Genomic DNA, 18,552 nt, shown 5'->3' on the forward strand with positions numbered 1-18,552 from the left:
CACATACACATGGTTAGCAGATGTTAATGCGAGTGTAGCGAAATGCTTGTGCTTCTAGTTCCGACAATGCAGTGATAACCAACAAGTAATCTAACTAACAATTCCAAAACTACTGTCTTATACACAGTGTAAGGGGATAAGGAATATGTACATAAGGATATATGAATGAGTAATGGTACAGAGCAGCATACAGTAGATGGTATCGAGTACAGTATATACATATGAGATGAGTATGTAGACAAAGTAAACAAAGTGGCATAGTTAAAGTGGCTAGTGACATAAGAATGCAGTCGATGATCTAGAGTACAGTATATACATATGCATATGAGATGAATAATGTAGGGTAAGTAACATTATATAAGGTAGCATTGTTTAAAGTGGCTAGTGATATATTTACATCATTTCCCATCAATTCCCATTATTAAAGTGGCTGGAGTTGGGTCAGTGTCAATGACAGTGTGTTGGCAGCAGCCACTCAATGTTAGTGGTGGCTGTTTAACAGTCTGATGGCCTTGAGATAGAAGCTGTTTTTCAGTCTCTCGGTCCCAGCTTTGATGCACCTGTACTGACCTCGCCTTCTGGATGATAGCGGGGTGAACAGGCAGTGGTTCGGGTGGTTGATGTCCTTGATGATCTTTATGGCCTTCCTGTAACATCGGGTGGTGTAGGTGTCCTGGAGGGCAGGTAGTTTGCCCCCGGTGATGCGTTGTGCAGACCTCACTACCCTCTGGAGAGCCTTACGGTTGAGGCGGAGCAGTTGCCGTACCAGGCGGTGATACAGCCCGCCAGGATGCTCTCGATTGTGCATCTGTAGAAGTTTGTGAGTGCTTTTGGTGACAAGCCGAATTTCTTCAGCCTCCTGAGGTTGAAGAGGCGCTGCTGCGCCTTCTTCACGACGCTGTCAGTGTGAGTGGACCAATTCAGTTTGTCTGTGATGTGTATGCCGAGGAACTTAAAACTTGCTACCCTCTCCACTACTGATCCATCGATGTGGATAGGGGGGTGTTCCCTCTGCTGTTTTCTGAAGTCCACAATCATCTCCTTAGTTTTGTTGACGTTGAGTGTGAGGTTATTTTCCTGACACCACACTCCGAGGGCCCTCACCTCCTCCCTGTAGGCCGTCTCGTCGTTGTTGGTAATCAAGCCTACCACTGTTGTGTCGTCCGCAAACTTGATGATTGAGTTGGAGGCGTGCATGGCCACGCAGTCGTGGGTGAACAGGGAGTACAGGAGAGGGCTCAGAACGCACCCTGTGGGGCCCCCGTGTTGAGGATCAGCGGGAGGAGATGTTGTTGCCTACCCTCACCACCTGGGGCGGCCCGTCAGGAAGTCCAGTACCCAGTTGCACAGGTCGGGTCGAGACCCAGGGTCTCGAGCTTGATGACGAGCTTGGAGGGTACTATGGTGTTGAATGCCGAGCTGTAGTCGATGAACAGCATTCTCACATAGGTATTCCTCTGGTCCAGGTGGGTTAGGGCAGTGTGCAGTGTGGTTGAGATTGCATCGTCTGGACCTATTTGGTAAGCAAATTGGAGTGGGTCTAGGGTGTCAGGTAGGGTGGAGGTGATATGGTCCTTGACTAGTCTCTCAAAGCACTTCATGATGACGGAAGTGAGTGCTACGGGGCGGTAGTCGTTTAGCTCAGTTACCTTAGCTTTCTTGGGAACAGGAACAATGGTGGCCCTCTTGAAGCATGTGGGAACAGCAGACTGGTATAGGGATTGATTGAATATGTCCGTAAACACACCGGCCAGCTGGTCTGCGCATGCTCTGAGGCGCGGCTGGGGATGCCGTCTGGGCCTGCAGCCTTGCGAGGGTTAACACGTTTAAATGTCTTACTCACCTCGGCTGCAGTGAAGGAGAGACCGCATGTTTTCGTTGCAGGCCGTGTCAGTGGCACTGTATTGTCCTCAAAGCGGGCAAAAAAGTTATTTAGTCTGCCTGGGAGCAAGACATCCTGGTCCGTGACTGGGCTGGGTTTCTTCTTGTAGTCCGTGATTGACTGTAGACCCTGCCACATGCCTCTTGTGTCTGAGCCATTGAATTGAGATTCCACTTTGTCTCTGTACTGACGCTTAGCTTGTTTAATAGCCTTGGGGAGGGAATAGCTGCATTGTTTATATTCGGACATATTACCAGACACCTTGCCCTGATTAAAAGCAGTGGTTCGCGCTTTCAGTTTCACGCGAATGCTGCCATCAATCCACGGTTTCTGGTTTGGGAATGTTTTTATCGTTGCTATGGGAACGACATCTCTGACCTATTTTGAGTGTTATTCCATCTCTTTTTTTTCCTAAGACATCTTTTTCAGGACAGTTTCCTTCAAGTCATTAGCAATTTTTTAAAATATATTTTTTCAACCTTTATTTACCCAGGTAGGCCAAGATAAAGCAAAGCAGTGTGATACAAACAACAATACAGAGTTACACATGGAATAAACAAACGTACAGTCAATAACACAATAGAAAAAATGTATATACAGTGTGTGCTAATGAGGTAAGATTAGGGAGGTAAGGTAATAAATAGGCCGTAATGGCGAAGTAATTACAATTTAACAATTAAACACTGGAGTAATAGATGTGCAGACGATGAATGTGCAAGTAGAGATACTGGGGTGCAAAATATGTTGATGAGGTATGGGCTTTTTACAGATGGGCTATGTACAGGTGCAATGATCTGTGAGCTTTTGATATTTGTTCCAGTCATTGGCAGCAGAGAACTGGAAGGAAAGGCAGCCAAAGTAGGAATTGGCTTTGGGGGTGACCAGTGAAATATAACTGCTGGAGAGTGTGCTACGGGTGGGTGTTGCTATGGTGACCAGTGAGCTGAGATAAGGTGGGGCTTTACCTAGCAAAGACTTATAGATGACCTGGAGCCAGTGGGTTTACAGTCTAACCAGACACCTAGGTATTTGTAATTGTCCACATACAGTGGGACAAAAAAGTATTTTGTCAGCCACCAATTGTTTAAGTTCTCCCACTTAAAAATATGAGAGAGGCCTGTAATTTTCATCATAGGTACACTTCAACTATGACAGACAAAATGAGAAGAAAAAAATCCAGAAAATCACATTGTAGGATTTTTTATTAATTAATTTGCAAATTATGGTGGAAAATAAGTATTTGGTCAATAACAAAAGTTTATCTCAATACTTTGTTATATACCCTTTGTTGGCAATGACAGAGGTCAAACGTTTTCTGTATGTCTTCACAAGGTTTCCACACACTGTTGCTGGTATTTTGGCCCATCCCTCCATGCAGATCTCCTCTAGAGTAGTGATGTTTTGGGGCTGTTGCTGGGCAACACGGACTTTCAACTCCCTCCAAAGATTTTCTATGGGTTGAGACCTTGAAATGCTTCTTACGAAGTCACTCCTTCGTTGCCCGGGCGGTGTGTTTGGGATCCTTGTCATGCTGAAAGACCCAGCCATGTTTCATTTTCAATGCCCTTGCTGATGGAAGGAGGTTTTCACACAAAATCTCACAATACATGGCCCCGTTCATTCTTTCCTTTACACGGATCAATCGTCCTTGTCCCTTTGCAGAAAAACAGCCCCAAAGCATGATGTTTCCACCCCCATGCTTCACAGTAGGTATGGTGTTCTTTGATTTTCTGGATTTTTTTCCCTCATTTTGTCTGTCATAGTTGAAGTGTACCTATGATGAAAATTACAGGCCTCTCTCATATTTTTAAGTGGGAGAACTTGCACAATTGGTGGCTGACTAAATACTTTTTTGCCCCACTGTATTCTAAGTCAGAACCGTCCAGAGTAGTGTTGCTGGACGGGCGGGCAGTTGCGGGCAGCGATCGGTTGAAGAGCATGCATTTAGTTTTACTTGCATTTAAGAGCAGTTGGAGGCCATGGAAGGAGAGTTGTATGGCATTGAAGCTCGTCTGGAGGTTAGTTAACACAGTGTACAAAGAAGGGCCAGAAGTATACAGATGATGTCGACAGCAGCATATTTTAGCCAGTCATCAGCATAAAATGTCAATCTTATGTTGCTGTCAACGTGAAAATGAAAAACACCCCCCGCCAAAGAAAACGTCAGTCAGAAATATTCCACATGTTAATGAGATGAAGTCTTAATCTCTCTAGATACTCTAGTTACTTAACATAATAATTATGCAAAGAGCAGTCTTGGATCTGCCACTGGCTGGTATGGTGTCTCTCTCTTTTCCTTAGCTAGAAGGGTAACTCCCCTGGGGACTGTGTAGAGCTGAGTTGCATGCCTAAAGCCTTGGCCCATTCATAGCATCTCCCCTAATTAGCCTTTAATGTGTTCGAATGAATCACCATTTCACAGGCTGTACCACCTCAAGGCATAATTTAACGCATCTTATTTTAGTGTAGATTCCACAATAGGACCCTTTAGTTTCTTTTGGACAAGGATGTGGAATGGAGAGAATGAGGAAGGGAAAGGAGGGAGGGTGGAAGAGAGGGAGGGTGGAAGAGAGGGAGTGAGGAAGGGAAAGGAGGGAGGGTGGAAGAGAGGGAGTGAGGAAGGGAAAGGAGGGAGGGTGGAAGAGAGGGAGTGAGGAAGGGAAAGGAGGGAGGGTGGAAGAGAGGGAGTGAGGAAGGGAAAGAAGGGAGGGTGGAAGAGAGGGAGGGTGGAAGAGAGGGAGGGAGGGAGGAAGGGAAACAAGGGAGGTTGGAAGAGAGGAAATGAGGAAGGGAAAGGAGGGAGGGTGGAAGAAAGGGAATGAGGAAGGGAAAGGAGGGAGGGTGGAAGAGAGGGAATGAGGAAGGGAAAGGAGGGAGGTTGGAAGAGAGGGAATGAGGAAGGGAAAGGAGGGAGGGTGGAAGAGAGGGAATGAGGAAGGGAAAGGAGGGAGGGTGGAAGAGAGGGAATGAGGATGTGAAAGGAGGGAGGGTGGAAGGGGGAATGAGGAAGGGTAAAAGGGAGGGTGGGGAGGGTGGAAGGGAAAGGAGGGAGGGTGGAAGAGAGGGAATGAGGAAAAGGAGGGAGTGTGGAAGAGAGGGAGTGAGGAAGGGAAAGAAGGGAGGGTGAAAGAGAGGGAGGGTGGAATAGAGGGAGGGAGGAAGGGAAAGGAGGGAGGGTGGAAGAGAGGGAATGAGGAAGGGAAAGGAGGGAGGGTGGAAGAGAGCGAGTGAGGAAGGGAAAGAAGGGAGGGTGGAAGAGAGGGAGGGAGGAAGGGAAAGGAGGGAGGGTGGAAGAGAGGGAATGAGGATGGGAAAGGAGGGAGGGTGGAAGAGAGGGAGGGTGGAAGAGAGGGAGGGAGGAAGGGAAAGGAGGGAGGGTGGATGGTAACATTTCAGGAGAACGAAACATCTGTTCCCCACACACTCCAAAGCCCTAGTGAGGGTGTGCCGGAGTGGGATGCAATCCAGTGTGTCAACCAGCTACACACACACACACACACACATGCACATAACACAAACTTCCCACACTCAAAGTCTGTACACAAACATGCACAGCAGCAGCATTTCAGGACACAGCATTAGCTAATACTTCTGGAGTGAGGTAATGTCACTTGACTTGGAGAGGCTTAATCTGTTCTGAGATCAGTGTGAGGGCTGCTTTGCTTGTTTGTCTCTTGTTGTGTTGCTGAAAGTGGAGGAAGCATGACAAGAATGCCTTTCATTCGGTCCCATCGCTGCCTAGTGGGGTTGAAGTGCTTACAATGAAGCTACAATGCTATAACGGGACACTCAGAGACCATTGATACTTCACATTGTATGATGCAAAACTTTTTATCTGGAATTTCCTCACTAGAGAGAAAAATGTTAATGTAACTAATGATATTACCACAAGATTTATTCGCTAAGCAACTCAAATTAAGTCGGGAAACTGTTAAACAGTGTGCTATATTTTAAGCATCCCCCTCTACTGAAGTGGTTAAAAGCTGAGGACTTTTCTGTATGCAATATCTGTTTTTGATTCACTGTAGAAAGAAAAGAAGAGGAGAAAGAGAGCACAGAGGAGGAGGGGGATTTTTCTAGGAATCAGATAGCCGTGGCCTTTTACTGTGATTTATCGCTGTCGTCAGCTCCTCTGGCTGTTCTAAATTCTTTTGACATACATTAATATAGTAGTTTGGCATGAAAGCTGTAGTGGATGATGAGAGGTGGGGTATTGGGGGGTGATGAGGGGCGGGGGCAGGGGAGGATGGAATATGAGTGTGGCCATGTGTAACACAGGTGCAGTAGTACAATAGCATGAGAGCTGAGTGTGCTCTCTGCTTTGTCTGTGGAACATCAGGGGCCAATGCCAGTGCCATGGGGGGAAGGGGGGGGGGGGGGGGCAGGGAGTAAAAGACAGAGAGAGGAACATTTGTGAGTGTAATGTTTACTGTTTTTTATTGTTTATTTCACTTCTGGCAAAATACCTGACCACTGTGACTGACTCGAAATTTGACTACGTACAGACTCAGTGTGCATAGCCTTGCTATTGATAAAGTTCGCCGTAGACAGACTTGGCCCTCAAGAGAAGACAGGCACACTGCCTACAAAATGAGGTGGAAACTGAGCTGCACTTCCTAACCTCCTGCCAAATGTATGTATGAATTTGAAAACAAATCAAAAAGTCCCACATCTATTGGCTGAAATACAAGTATGCCATCACAGAAACAGTATTTGTGATCCGTTGCCACAAGAAAAGGAGAGAGAGAGAGAGAGAGAGAGAGAGATAGACTTGAATCACTCCAAATCAGCACCACCATCCATGGGCTGCTGAAAACTGACACTATCTGGAAAAGAAAAACTCTTTGTTACACTGTCTTTTGTTATATGCTGCCTTAGCATTTTAGCTGAACACGATGAAAGCGACTGCCTTTGGTATGAGATAGCATTTTTGTGAACCAGCTCATCAATCTTTGGCTGTGATTGGTCGATTGACAGCTTTCTTTAGGGCCGATTGGGTGATTATGAACAGACCCCACAGAGTGGTAAAAGAGTTGTTTCTTGTTTGTTCATCTGGAATGTCGGGTGTCACGAAACAAAGGAGCATAGGCCACGCCTCTAGCAAAGACACATGAAAGGTTCAGCGACTAGAATGTGCCTATTGGAATTACTCAAATCCCTGTTGTGATTGTTTGAATGAAATGGAGAGGAACATTGGGTGGCAGCCTACATCCTAAGGTTGGGCAGGAAGTTCACAGAATACATTCTATAATAATAATATAATTCTGTGGGTGTTTATAGTTGTCCTATTTCACACACGTACAAGTGTGTATTACACGCATGTCAATTGGAAATGTGTTTTTTGCATATCTCAACTCCCCCGACACCCTCGGAGAGTGGGGCCACAGGCTTGTTTGTCAGATCAGTTTTAGGTGGTGTGTGTCAGGTATGGCTGGTAGAACAAGGCTCAAGTGGTGCTCAGCTGGTAGAGCGTGGCGCCTGCCAGTCTGGGTTGTGGTTTCGGTTCCCGCTAGGGTTACCAATCCAGAAATTGGATGCACACACTGCTGTACGTTGAGTTGGATAAAAGCGTCTCCTAAATGGCATATTTTATTATGTTATTAAGGGAGGTGAGTTGACCGGTGTAGCGCTTAAAGTGGTGGTGATGATGGTCCCAAAGAGGGATCTGAACCAAAGAGGTGTCATGGTGGCCGTCATACTGTACTGTGGTGTTTTAAACCATACATGTCTTTGTCCGTGTCACCCATAGGAGGCCCTCGTGTTCTCGTATGGGACGGGTGGTCTGCGTGTGCTTCCACTGAATTGGGTGAGGATATGTGGCTTTCTGCCTGCTTGTGTGTCTGTAGACTGGTAGTAGGAGACTGACTTATCCCTAGCCCCCATCCCCCTTGCTCCTCTCTTCCTCTCCTCCTCTCTTCTCCTTCCGTTAAACTCCTCTAGGATCCTGTGGTATCTCTCCTGTGTCTTCCTGGTGTCGTACTGTGTATGATGGATGCCCATAGTCGATGTTAGCTCAACATGTGGCTGTTGTAGTGATGATGGTTAATTTAACGTTAAACCCAGTCAATCAACCCTTGTGTTAATGATCTGATTACTCTGCACGTCCAGTAACGAGTCACTTTCCTCTCCAATCATGATCATGCATAGACAACCTTGTGTGTTTGGTGGTGGGTGGGTGGGTGTGGGTGTTTGGTGGTGGGTGGGTGGGTGGGTGTGGGGGCGTGGGTGTTTGGTGGTGGGTGGGCGGGTGGGTAGGTGTGGGGGCGTGGGCGTGGGTGTTTGGTGGTGGGTGTGTATGTTATCGAAAGACACTTTGCTCTGAACATCCCAATAACACACATTATCACATCTCTAACTTCTCAGGGAAATACAAAGCCATCATAAAGTATTCACACCCCTTGTCTTTTTCCACATTTTGTTGTATTACAGCCTGAATTGAAAATGAATTAAATTGAGATTTGTTTTGTCACTGATCTACACACAATAGCCCATAATGTCAAAGTGGAATTATGTTTTTTGAAATGTGTACAAATTAATAAAAATGAAAAGCTGAAATGTCTTGAGTCAATAAGCATTTGCTGAACAAGTCAGATAATACGATTTATGGACTCACTCTGTGTGCAATATTGGTGTTTAACATGGTTTTTGAATTACTACCCAATCTCTATATCCCACACATACAATTGCAGTGCCTTCGGAAAGTATTCAGACCTCTTCACTTTTTGCACATTTGGTTACATTTCAGCCTTATTCTAAAATGTATTAAATAAAACAAATCCTAACCAATCTACACACAAAACCCAATTATTACAAAGCAACATTTTTTTTTGTGCAAATGTATAAAAAACCAGAACAGAAATATCTTATTCAGACCCTTTGATATTAGACTTGATTGGAGACAACCTGTGGTAAATTCAATTTATTGGACATTATTTGGAAAAGCACACAGGCCCCACAGTTGTCAGAGCAAAAACCAAGCCCTGAGGTCGAAGGAATTTTCCGTAGAGCTCCGAGACAGAATTGTGTCGAGGCACAGATCTGGGGTTGGGTACCCAAAATTGTCTGCAGCATTTAAGGTCCCCAAGAACATAGTGGCCTCCATCATTCTTAAATGGAAGAAGGCAGGGACTGCAAGTCTAATTAGGATCGAAGGGAAAGATGAATGGAGGAAAGTATAGAGAGATCCTTGATGAAAAACTGCTCTAGAGCGCTCAGGACCTCAGACTGGGGCGAAGGTTCACCTTCCAACAAGACAACGACTCTAAGCACACAGCCAAGACAACGCAGCAGTTACTTTCTGGACAAATCTCTGAATGTCCTTGAGTGGCCCAACCAGAGCCTGGACTTCAACCCGATCGAACATCATTGACCTGAAAATAGCTGTGCAGCGACGTTCCCCATCCAACCTGACAGCGCTTGACAGGACCTGCAGAGAAGAATGGGAGAAACTCCCCAAATACGGTTGTGCCAAGCTTGTAGCGTCACAACCCAGAAGACTCAAGGCTGTAATCGCTGCCAAAGGTGCTTCAACAAAGTACTGAGTAAATGTGTTATTTCAGTTTTTTTGTTGTTTTTTTGCAAACATTTCTAAAAACCTGTTTTTGCTTTGTCATTATGGGGTATTGTGTGTAGATCCATTTTAGAACATGGCTGTAGCGTAACAAAATGTGGAGTAAGTCAAGGGTTCTGATTATTTTCCAAATGCACTGTATCTGTAAGGTCCATCAGTTGAGCTTGTCAATTTCAAGCACCAATTCAACGACAAAGACCAGGGAGGTTTTCCAGTGGCTCGCAAAGAAGGGAACCTATTGGTAGATGGGTAGAAGGGGAAAAAAAGCAGACATTGAATACTATTTTGAGCATGGGGAAGTTATTAATTACACTTTGTATGGTGTATCAATACACCCAGTCACTCTAAAGATACAGGCGCCCTTCCTAACTCAGTTGATGGAGAGGAAGGAAACCGCCCAGATATTTCACCACAAGGCCAATGGTGATTATTATTATTATTTATTTATTTTTCTCCCCAATTTCGTTCTTGTCTCATCGCTACAACTCCCCAACAGGCTCGGGAGGCGAAGGTCGATTCATGCATCCTCTGAAATATGACCTGCTAAGCACCTGCCCGCTTAACCCAGAAGCCAGCCGCACCAATGTGTCGTAGGAAACACTGTTCACCTAACAACCAAGACCAGCCTGCAGGTGCCCGGCATTCCACAAGGAGTCGCTAGAGCGAGATGAGCCAAGTAAAGCCCCCGGCCAAACCCTCCCCTAACCTGGACGACCCTGTGTCGTAGGAAACACTGTTCACCTAACAACCAAGACCAGCCTGCAGGTGCCCGGCCTTCCACAAGGAGTCGCTAGAGCGAGATGAGCCAAGTAAAGCCACCGGCCAAACCCTCCCCTAACCTGGACGACCCTGGGCCAATTGTGCACCGCCCTATGGGACTCCCGATCACAGACGGTTGTGATACAGCCCGGGATCGAAAACCGGTCTGTAGTGATGCCTCTAGCACTGGGATGCAGTGCCTTAGACCGCTGTGCCACTCGGGAGACCCGCCAATGGTGATTTTAAACCAGTTACATAGTTAAATGGCTGTGGTAGGAGAAAACTGAGGATGGATTAACAACATTGTAGTTACTCCACATTACTAACCTAAATGATGCAGTGAAAAGAAGGAAGCCTATACAGAATAAAACATATTCCAAAACATGCATCCTATTTGCAATAAGGCACTAAAGTAATACTGCAAAAAAATGTGTCAAAGGAATGTACTTTTAGTCCTGAATACAAAGCATTATGTTTGGGGAAAATCCAAACAATACACATTTTGAAGGATGGTGGTGGTTGCATCATGTTATGGGTATGCTTGTCATCCACAAGGTCTAGGGAGTTTTTTAGGATACAAATAAATGGCATAGAGCTGAGCACAGGCAAAGTCTTAGAGCAAAACCTGGTTCAGTCTGCTGGGAGATAAATCCACCTTTCAGCAGGACTATAACCTAAAACACAAGGCCAAAATGTAATATACAATGGATTTACATACCAAGACGACATTGAATGTTCCTGAGTGGCCTAGTTACAGTTTTGACTTAAATTAGCTTGAAAATCTATGACAATACTTGACAAAGCTTGAATGATTTTTTTAATCATGGGCAAAGAAAGACGTTGCTGTAATCACTGCCAAAGGTGATTCTAACATGTATTGATTCAGGGTGTTGAATACTCATCTAATCAAAATATATTAGTGTTTTATTTTCCATTTAAAAATTATATTGTAATTTTAATTCCACTTTGACATTACAGAGTATTTTGTGTAGATTGTTGACGGAAAAAAGACAATTAAAATAGTTTAATTCCACTTTGTAACACAACAAAATGTGGAAAAAGTCAAGGGGTTTGAATTATTTCTGAAGGCATTGTATGTGCTAGTATTCTGATAATAACTCCTCTCTTGCTCTCTCCCTCCCCCTGTCCCATCACCCCCACTCCTCTCCCCCTTCCCTCTCCCCCTCTCCCCTCTCAGGGCAGTGACAGTGAGTATGAGGTGGACCAGAACAGACAGAAGACCCACTCTTTCGTGAGCCACTACATCAGTGACCCAACCTACTACAACTCCTGGCGCCGCCAACAGAAAGGCATTTCCAGGGCTCAAGCCTACAGCTACACTGAGTCAGAGTCGGGCGACCCAGAGCCCTGCGCCCCGCCACCACCCCTGCCCCCATTGCCACCCCAGCTCACCTCCACCACCCCTCCTCTTAAGCTCCAGACCCAGGGTCAAGCCCAGGGCCAACCCCAGGGCCTCCCACCCCAGGGCCAAGGTAGTCTCTTCAGGCCTAAAGGCAGCCGGACTCCCACCCCCTCTCAGCAGCTCTCCACCTCCACCCCCTCCAGCCACTCCAACACCCTGTCCTACTGGCCCCCCAGCAGCCCCAGCCCCGCCCCTGGATCTCGGGCCCCAATTGCCGGGTTCTCTTCCTTCGTTTGATGCAAAGAGAGGGATCCGTGCTCCCTTCTGAAAACAAAGCCCACCCCGCCGCCCAATGTGTGTTTGTTTAGAGAGTAAACACAAAACACACAACAAACAAACCCTCAAAGTCTATCATTTTCATTTTGGTTTCTGTCATGGCTGGTGTTATTCAAAACAATTATTGCTTGTATTTCTATTTTCTTTTTATTGCTGAGTTATGTTTTAACGAACATACTGTATAGACAGGACAGAAGTTACATACTTTCTTTCAGTACTTTTTTCCTCTTGTGTGCGTGTGCTGGTATAGTTTTATTTTCATTTTTTAATGACGACAGCTACTGAGACAGCTCCTTAGAACATGATAGTATCTATTTGCTTTTCTGTTAGTGTTGCTGCTTGATCAAGTTGCATGAGTTTTTTCTTTAAATATTATTTATTTTTATTTTTCATTGTTACACTTCTACACACATTCAACAAGAGAATAATCTAGTTAGGTTCTGTAAAAAGTCAAGATATTCTTGTAAAAAAATATCTAGAAGACGATAAAAGTGTCATGGCGTCGATCCACACTCGGATAACAAGCACCAAGTGGGATCCCAAAATGGAGCCATACTAGCGAATTTGAATGATAGAGAGGCACAGGGTATAGAAAGGACAAAGTGATGAAAGTGAAAAACGAGGAGGGGGGGAATTGAGGCCGAAATGAGCCCACCGTTATTCTGGTGGTTTTGAGATGCCGGGGCCTGTCCAATTTGGCCAAAGGAAGTTTCTGTCTTCATGTGAGACATGTTAGTGACCTCTGCCCAAAGATCTATGGACCATGACTCTCCTTGGAATCAGCTCTCTGGCGTGGCATAGCCTATAGCACATGCACAATTGAGTCTGACAGCATTTCGATGTCACAGGCAAGTCACATCTCTGTGCCTCTGTGCTGTACGTACTATACAAGGGCCCGGTCACCTGGCCAGGGAGGAGATGGGAAATGAAGTGAAATGTACTATATGTCTAAAGAGAAAATGTTCAGGTTGGTCTTCAAGTTTTGTTTTTCAATGTCCTTCAGTGTATCGGACATGCATTGATTGATTATAAATAGGGATGAATATTTTCCGTAAAATCTACCACTTTTCCTTCCCGACAAAATTACAAGCCCTTCCCGGGAATCCTGTTATTCCCGTTCAAACCGGAAATGCTATTTTAAAGCATATATTACCAGCAAAAAATCAGACAGAGTTATACCACTGTAAATTGATAAATATACACAGGAATCTCACAGTTACTTGTTGTATTTGTTGCAATTAAACAAGTTCTCAGTCAATACACTAAGTATGTGAACCCTTTGGAATTACCTGGATTTCTGCATAAATTGGTCTTAACATCTGATCTTCATCTAAATCACAACAATAGACAAACACAGCCTGCTTAAACTAATAACACACAAACAATTACACGTTTTAACGTCTTTATTTAAGACACCGTGTAAACAATCACATCCTTTGGCAACAATAAACCCAACCAAACGTTTTCTGTAGTTGCGGATCAGACCTGCACAACGGTCAGAAGACATCTTGGACCATTCCTCTTCACAAAACTGTTTCAGTTCAGCAATATTCTTGGGATGTCTGATGTGAACCGCTCTCTTGAGGTCATGCCACAGCATTTCATTTGAGTTGAGGTCAGGACTCTGACTGGGCCACTCCAGAAAGCTTGTTTTCTTCTGTTGAAGCCATTCTGTTGTTGATTTACTTCTGTGTTTTGGGTCGTTGTCCTGTTGCATCACCCAACTTATGTTGAGCTTCAATTGGCGGACAAATAGCCTTACAATCTCCTGCAAAATGTTTTGATAAACTTGGGAATTCATTTTTCCGTCGATGATAGCAAGTTGTCCAGGCTCTGAGGCAGCAAAGCAGCCCCAAAACATGATGCTCCCTCCACCATACTTTACAGTTGGGATGAGGTTTTGATGTTGGTGTGCAGTGCCTTTTTTTCTCCACACATAGTGTTGTGTGTTCCTTCCAAACAACTCAACTTTAGTTTCATATGTCCACAGAATATTTTGCCAGTAGCGCTGTGGAACATCTAGGTGCTCTTTTGCGAACTTCAGATGTTCAGCAATGTTGTTTTTGGAGAGCAGTGGCTTCTTTCGTGGTGTCCTCCCATGAACACATTCTTGTTTGGTGTTATATGTATCGTAGACTCGTCAACAGAGATGTTAGCATGTTCCAGAGACTTCTGTAAGTCTTTAGCTGACACTAGAATTATTCTTAACCTCATTGAGCATTCTGCGCTGTGCTCTTGCAGTCATATTTGCAGGACGGCTACTAATAGGGAGAGTAGACAATTTGTCTAACCGTGAACTGATGAACGTCAAGGCTTTTAGAGATACTTTTGTAACCCTTTCCAGCTTTATGCAAGTCAACAATTCTTAATCTTATGTCTTCTGAGATCTCTTTTGTTCAAGGCATGGTTCACATCAGGCAATGCTTCTTGTGAATAGCAAACTCACATTTTTATAGGGCAGGGCAGCTCTAACCAACATCTCCAATCTCGTCTCATTGATTGGCCTCCAGATTAGCTGACTCCTGATTCCAATTAGCTTCTGGAGAAGTCATTAGTCTCGGGCTTCACATACTTTTTTCCAACCTACACTGTGAAAGTTTACATGATGTATTCAATATCGACAAGAAAAATACAATCATTTGTATGCTATTAGATTAAGCACACAGTGTTTGTCTATTGCCGTGACTTAGATGAATGACCAATTTATCCAGGTAATTCTAAAGGTTTCACATACTGTTTGACACTGTATTTTAGTTGTAATATAGGCCAATGAAGCACTGTTGGCCTACTGGTAAAAATGTTATGAGCTTATACAGCCTAGTGAAAATTATATTCATTTTAGCCTACCATTTACTGAAAGATTTCAGCCAGCTTGTTGTTCCTTCCCTCTCCCCTTGTACCTGGCTATCAGTGGATTGCAGGAAGGTTGTGGCTGTTTTTACTTCATGGTAATCTGCTTATTGTGGTGACTTGGTCTCAGGGAACATATCTGATGCTGCACTAAACAAACAGATAAGCAAATGGCCGCAATAGCGGCGGAGATTCAGCACCATGGACGGAGCCGCAGTTTATAAATTGCCCGCAAATCTGACTTTAAAGCCCGTGACCTCGCTTTTGTTAGTGTAACATCATGGGATAACATTGCAAATGTCTATTTCCTCTTGAGCGCTATTGCAGAAACAATGTATCAGTCGTTTTGTTAACCGTGAGAAGCAGTTTATATTTTGGAGCTTCTGCCAGTGCCACACAGCTAAAGTTAGGAGATTTGTGAATGTGAGATGGAGACTGCCTACCATAACTACGTTGAGAGGTCGCGTGTAGCCTGCTACAGTTTCATGATAGTCAACAATGCCCGTTAAAAATTAAAAGGCATTTATTGGGGACTTGTGTTGAGTAGACTAAATTGGTAGGCTGCTTGTGTTGTGATCCCTAGACTAATGTGTGAATGAAGTTGGATAGTTAAAATCCATTTCATGCAGATATTCGCACATGACTATTTTGTATTCTTCCAAAGAAATGATATATTATTGTTCCAGTGATCGTAATTTTTCTTCTCGAGAATCGGGAAGGAGCTTGGTCGGGAAATCCTGGGATCCCGGATTCCTGTGTTAATCCCTAATTATAACATAGTTATTGTGAGATCTGACACCACTTAAGAATACAGACTGCTGAATGGGACCTTACCAGGGTCTGCGGCACAAATGACAACCAATTCCCTACATAAATAAATAGTGCATAAAATAGTGCACATCCCAAATGTTATTACTACTACAGGGGCTCATCAGCCACTATGAGCCTTCCCTTGATCTGACAGGTGGTGGGTGGGAAGACATCTAAAAGCTCTACCTACCCTGATGACCTAACCTACCCTGTGGAGTCACGACTCACTCACAACCCTCATCAACAGACCGCCACCGCACATGCCCAGTGGCCCACAACAACAACATCAGACAGTGACATTGTCCCGCTTCCACATCAAACTATAAAGAGTGGAAGTTATAAAAACACAGCCAGCATCTTAAGTGTTCTTGGAGTTCAATGGTTCCTACATGCGGGCACACAGAGAGTAGCAGGCTCAGACACTGGGGCCATTTTTAAAAACAGACAGAAAATAGACAGTTCCGCTGGTCTCCACAGAGTTTTCAAACCCAGAGTAGATTCAAGGCAAGGTCTTAGCATGTCATTACTCCCACCCTGTGAAGGTGATACTGACACTTTTTATTTTAGTCAAAAAACTACTTTATATCGAAGGGGTGTTTCTGATTTGACACCCCGCACGTGAGCATAGCTAGCTAACGTCGCCATGACATCGCCGACAAACGTGATCGGGGATTTCTATTGGAAGAGCCGTTTCTGGAGCTCTTCATCTACAGGCCCTTTGGGATCTCTCTCATTTGGCTCAGGTGCTGCTCTCTGTTAGTGACATCATCATGGGAAGTCTTTGAGCTCACGCAAAGAGATGTCATGGAATGGATTCACCTCTCTCTCTCACGTTGTGTAACAATGATGATGATGAGGATGAAGATGATGATGAGCGAAAGGCACAATGCAGGTGTGACTGACTGTAAGTCCTACTTGAATATGAGACTATTGTCTGTGCTGATGTGTGATTATTGATGATAACACTTCTTCAACATTAGCATTATCCACTGTGTGTCTGGATACAAGAGACTGTACAGGATGCCCAGGAGAAGAAGAGGGAGGGCAGGTAGGCACTGCCCACCTGGTGCCTGCCCTCCATGGCCAGCTGAAAAGTCACATACATACAAGTACAGACTCAGTGTTGGTAAAGTCACAGTTTTATCATAATTCGAAAATTCTCATCTGCTTTTTTCTCTGTGGGGTGTTTTCACTGTACGCAAAATAAGCCTATCATTATACTGAATCTGAATGGATATATGATCACGATACATTTCCAAAATAAATTATTTTTCAATGGGTGTCCTGGTACTGTATGGATACTGCAAAGGAGGGGAAGGGATGGAAGTAGTGGGGGGGGGGGGGGGTAGACAAATAAGGGAGGGGTTGATATGAATGGAGAGGGGCCTTGAAATTGTATGAGTGTAACCCTGGTAAAATACACTGAGACAGCGTTAAGCGTTAACAGTGAATGTGTAATGATGTATAATATAACGTGTCATGATAAAAACACAGCCTAAAGTGTTCTTTGAGTTCAATGGTTCCTACATGCGGGGTCACACAGATAGGAGCAGGCTCAGACACGGGGGCCACTTTGAAAAACAGACAGAGAATAGGCACATCTGCAGGTCTCTCACTTGGATCAGGTGCTGCTCTCTGTTAGTGACATCATAATCGCGGGCAGGAAGCCTTTGAGTCGGCGCCAAGAGATGATGTCATGGAATGGATTCACCTCTTTCTCTCACGTTGTGTAACAACGATGATGATGATGATGATGATGATGATGAAATGCACAATGCAGGTGTGACTGACTGTGAATCCTATCTGAATAGGGGACTATTGTCTGTGCTGACATGTGATAATTCATGATAACACAACATAAGCTTTATACAAAGCATCCACTGTGTGTATGGATACAAGAGACTGTTTGGATGCCCAGGAGAAGAAGAGGGAGGGTAGGTAGGCACTGCCCACCTGGTGCCTGCCCTCCATGCCAAGCTGAAAGGGCACTTCACATATAGGTAACTGCCAAAATCATGGTAAACACAAGTGAACAAGGGATACAAAGTATATTGCAAGCAGCATGCTTCCACACAGGTGTGGTTCTTGTGTTAATTAAGCAATTAACATCCCATCATGCTTAGGGTCATGTATAAAAATGCTGGGCAGCCATTATTTTGGCTACCATGGTTATGCCCCTATAGGATGACAATGCCCCCATCCACAGGGCATGAGTGGTCACTGAATGGTTTGATGAGCGTGAAAACAGTGCAAACCATATGCCATGGCCATCTCAGTCACTTATGGGAGATTCTGGAGGGGCGCATGAGACAGCGTTTTTCACCAACATCAACAAAACACCAAATTATGGAATTTCTCATGAAAGAATGGTGTCGAATCCCTCCAATAGTAGACCTATGCCAAGGCACATTGAAGCTGTTCTTGTGGATCGTGGTGGCCCAACACCCTTAAGACACTTTATGCTGGTGTTACCTTTATTTTGGCATTTACCTGTATATATATAGTACAGGTAAAAATGTTGGACACACCTACTCATTCAAGGGTTTTCTTTATTTTTACATTTTCTACATTGTAGAAGAATAGTGAAGACATCAAAACGATGAAATAATACATATGGAATCATGTAGTAACCAAACAAATCAAAATAGTTTCATATTTAAGATTCTTCAAAGTAGCCAACCTTTGCCTTGATGACAGCTTTGCACACTCTTTGCATTCTCTCAACCAGCTTCCTGAGGAATGCTTTTCCAACAGTTTTGAAGCAGTTCCCACATATGCTGAGCACTTGTTGGCTGCTTTTCCGTCATTCTGTGGTCCAACTCATCCCAAACCATCTCAATTGGGTTGAGGTCGGTTGATTGTGGAGGCCAGGTCATCTGATGCAGCACTCCATCACTCTCCTTGGTCAAATAGTCCTTACACAGCCTGGGGGTGTGTTGAGTCATTGTCCTGTTGAAAAACAAATGATAGTTCCACTAAGCC

General features: G+C 44.5%; 1 protein-coding gene across 8 annotated transcripts in view; it reads left to right on the forward strand.

The window, feature by feature from the left end:
• The window catches only part of sdk2b (sidekick cell adhesion molecule 2b), a 503,042-nt gene extending 486,192 nt beyond the window's left edge, over positions 1-16,850 (forward strand). For all 8 annotated transcript variants that reach the window (XM_065002523.1, XM_065002524.1, XM_065002525.1 and 5 more), the window contains one exon: positions 11,410-16,850. In XM_065002523.1, coding sequence (XP_064858595.1) covers positions 11,410-11,871 — 462 coding nt within the window. In that variant the 3' untranslated portion in view covers positions 11,872-16,850. The remainder of the gene's footprint in view (positions 1-11,409) is intronic.
• The last annotated feature ends 1,702 nt before the right edge of the window (positions 16,851-18,552 follow it).

The sequence above is a fragment of the Oncorhynchus nerka genome, linkage group LG16 (genome assembly GCF_034236695.1).
Source record: "Oncorhynchus nerka isolate Pitt River linkage group LG16, Oner_Uvic_2.0, whole genome shotgun sequence".
NCBI lineage: Eukaryota > Metazoa > Chordata > Actinopteri > Salmoniformes > Salmonidae > Oncorhynchus > Oncorhynchus nerka.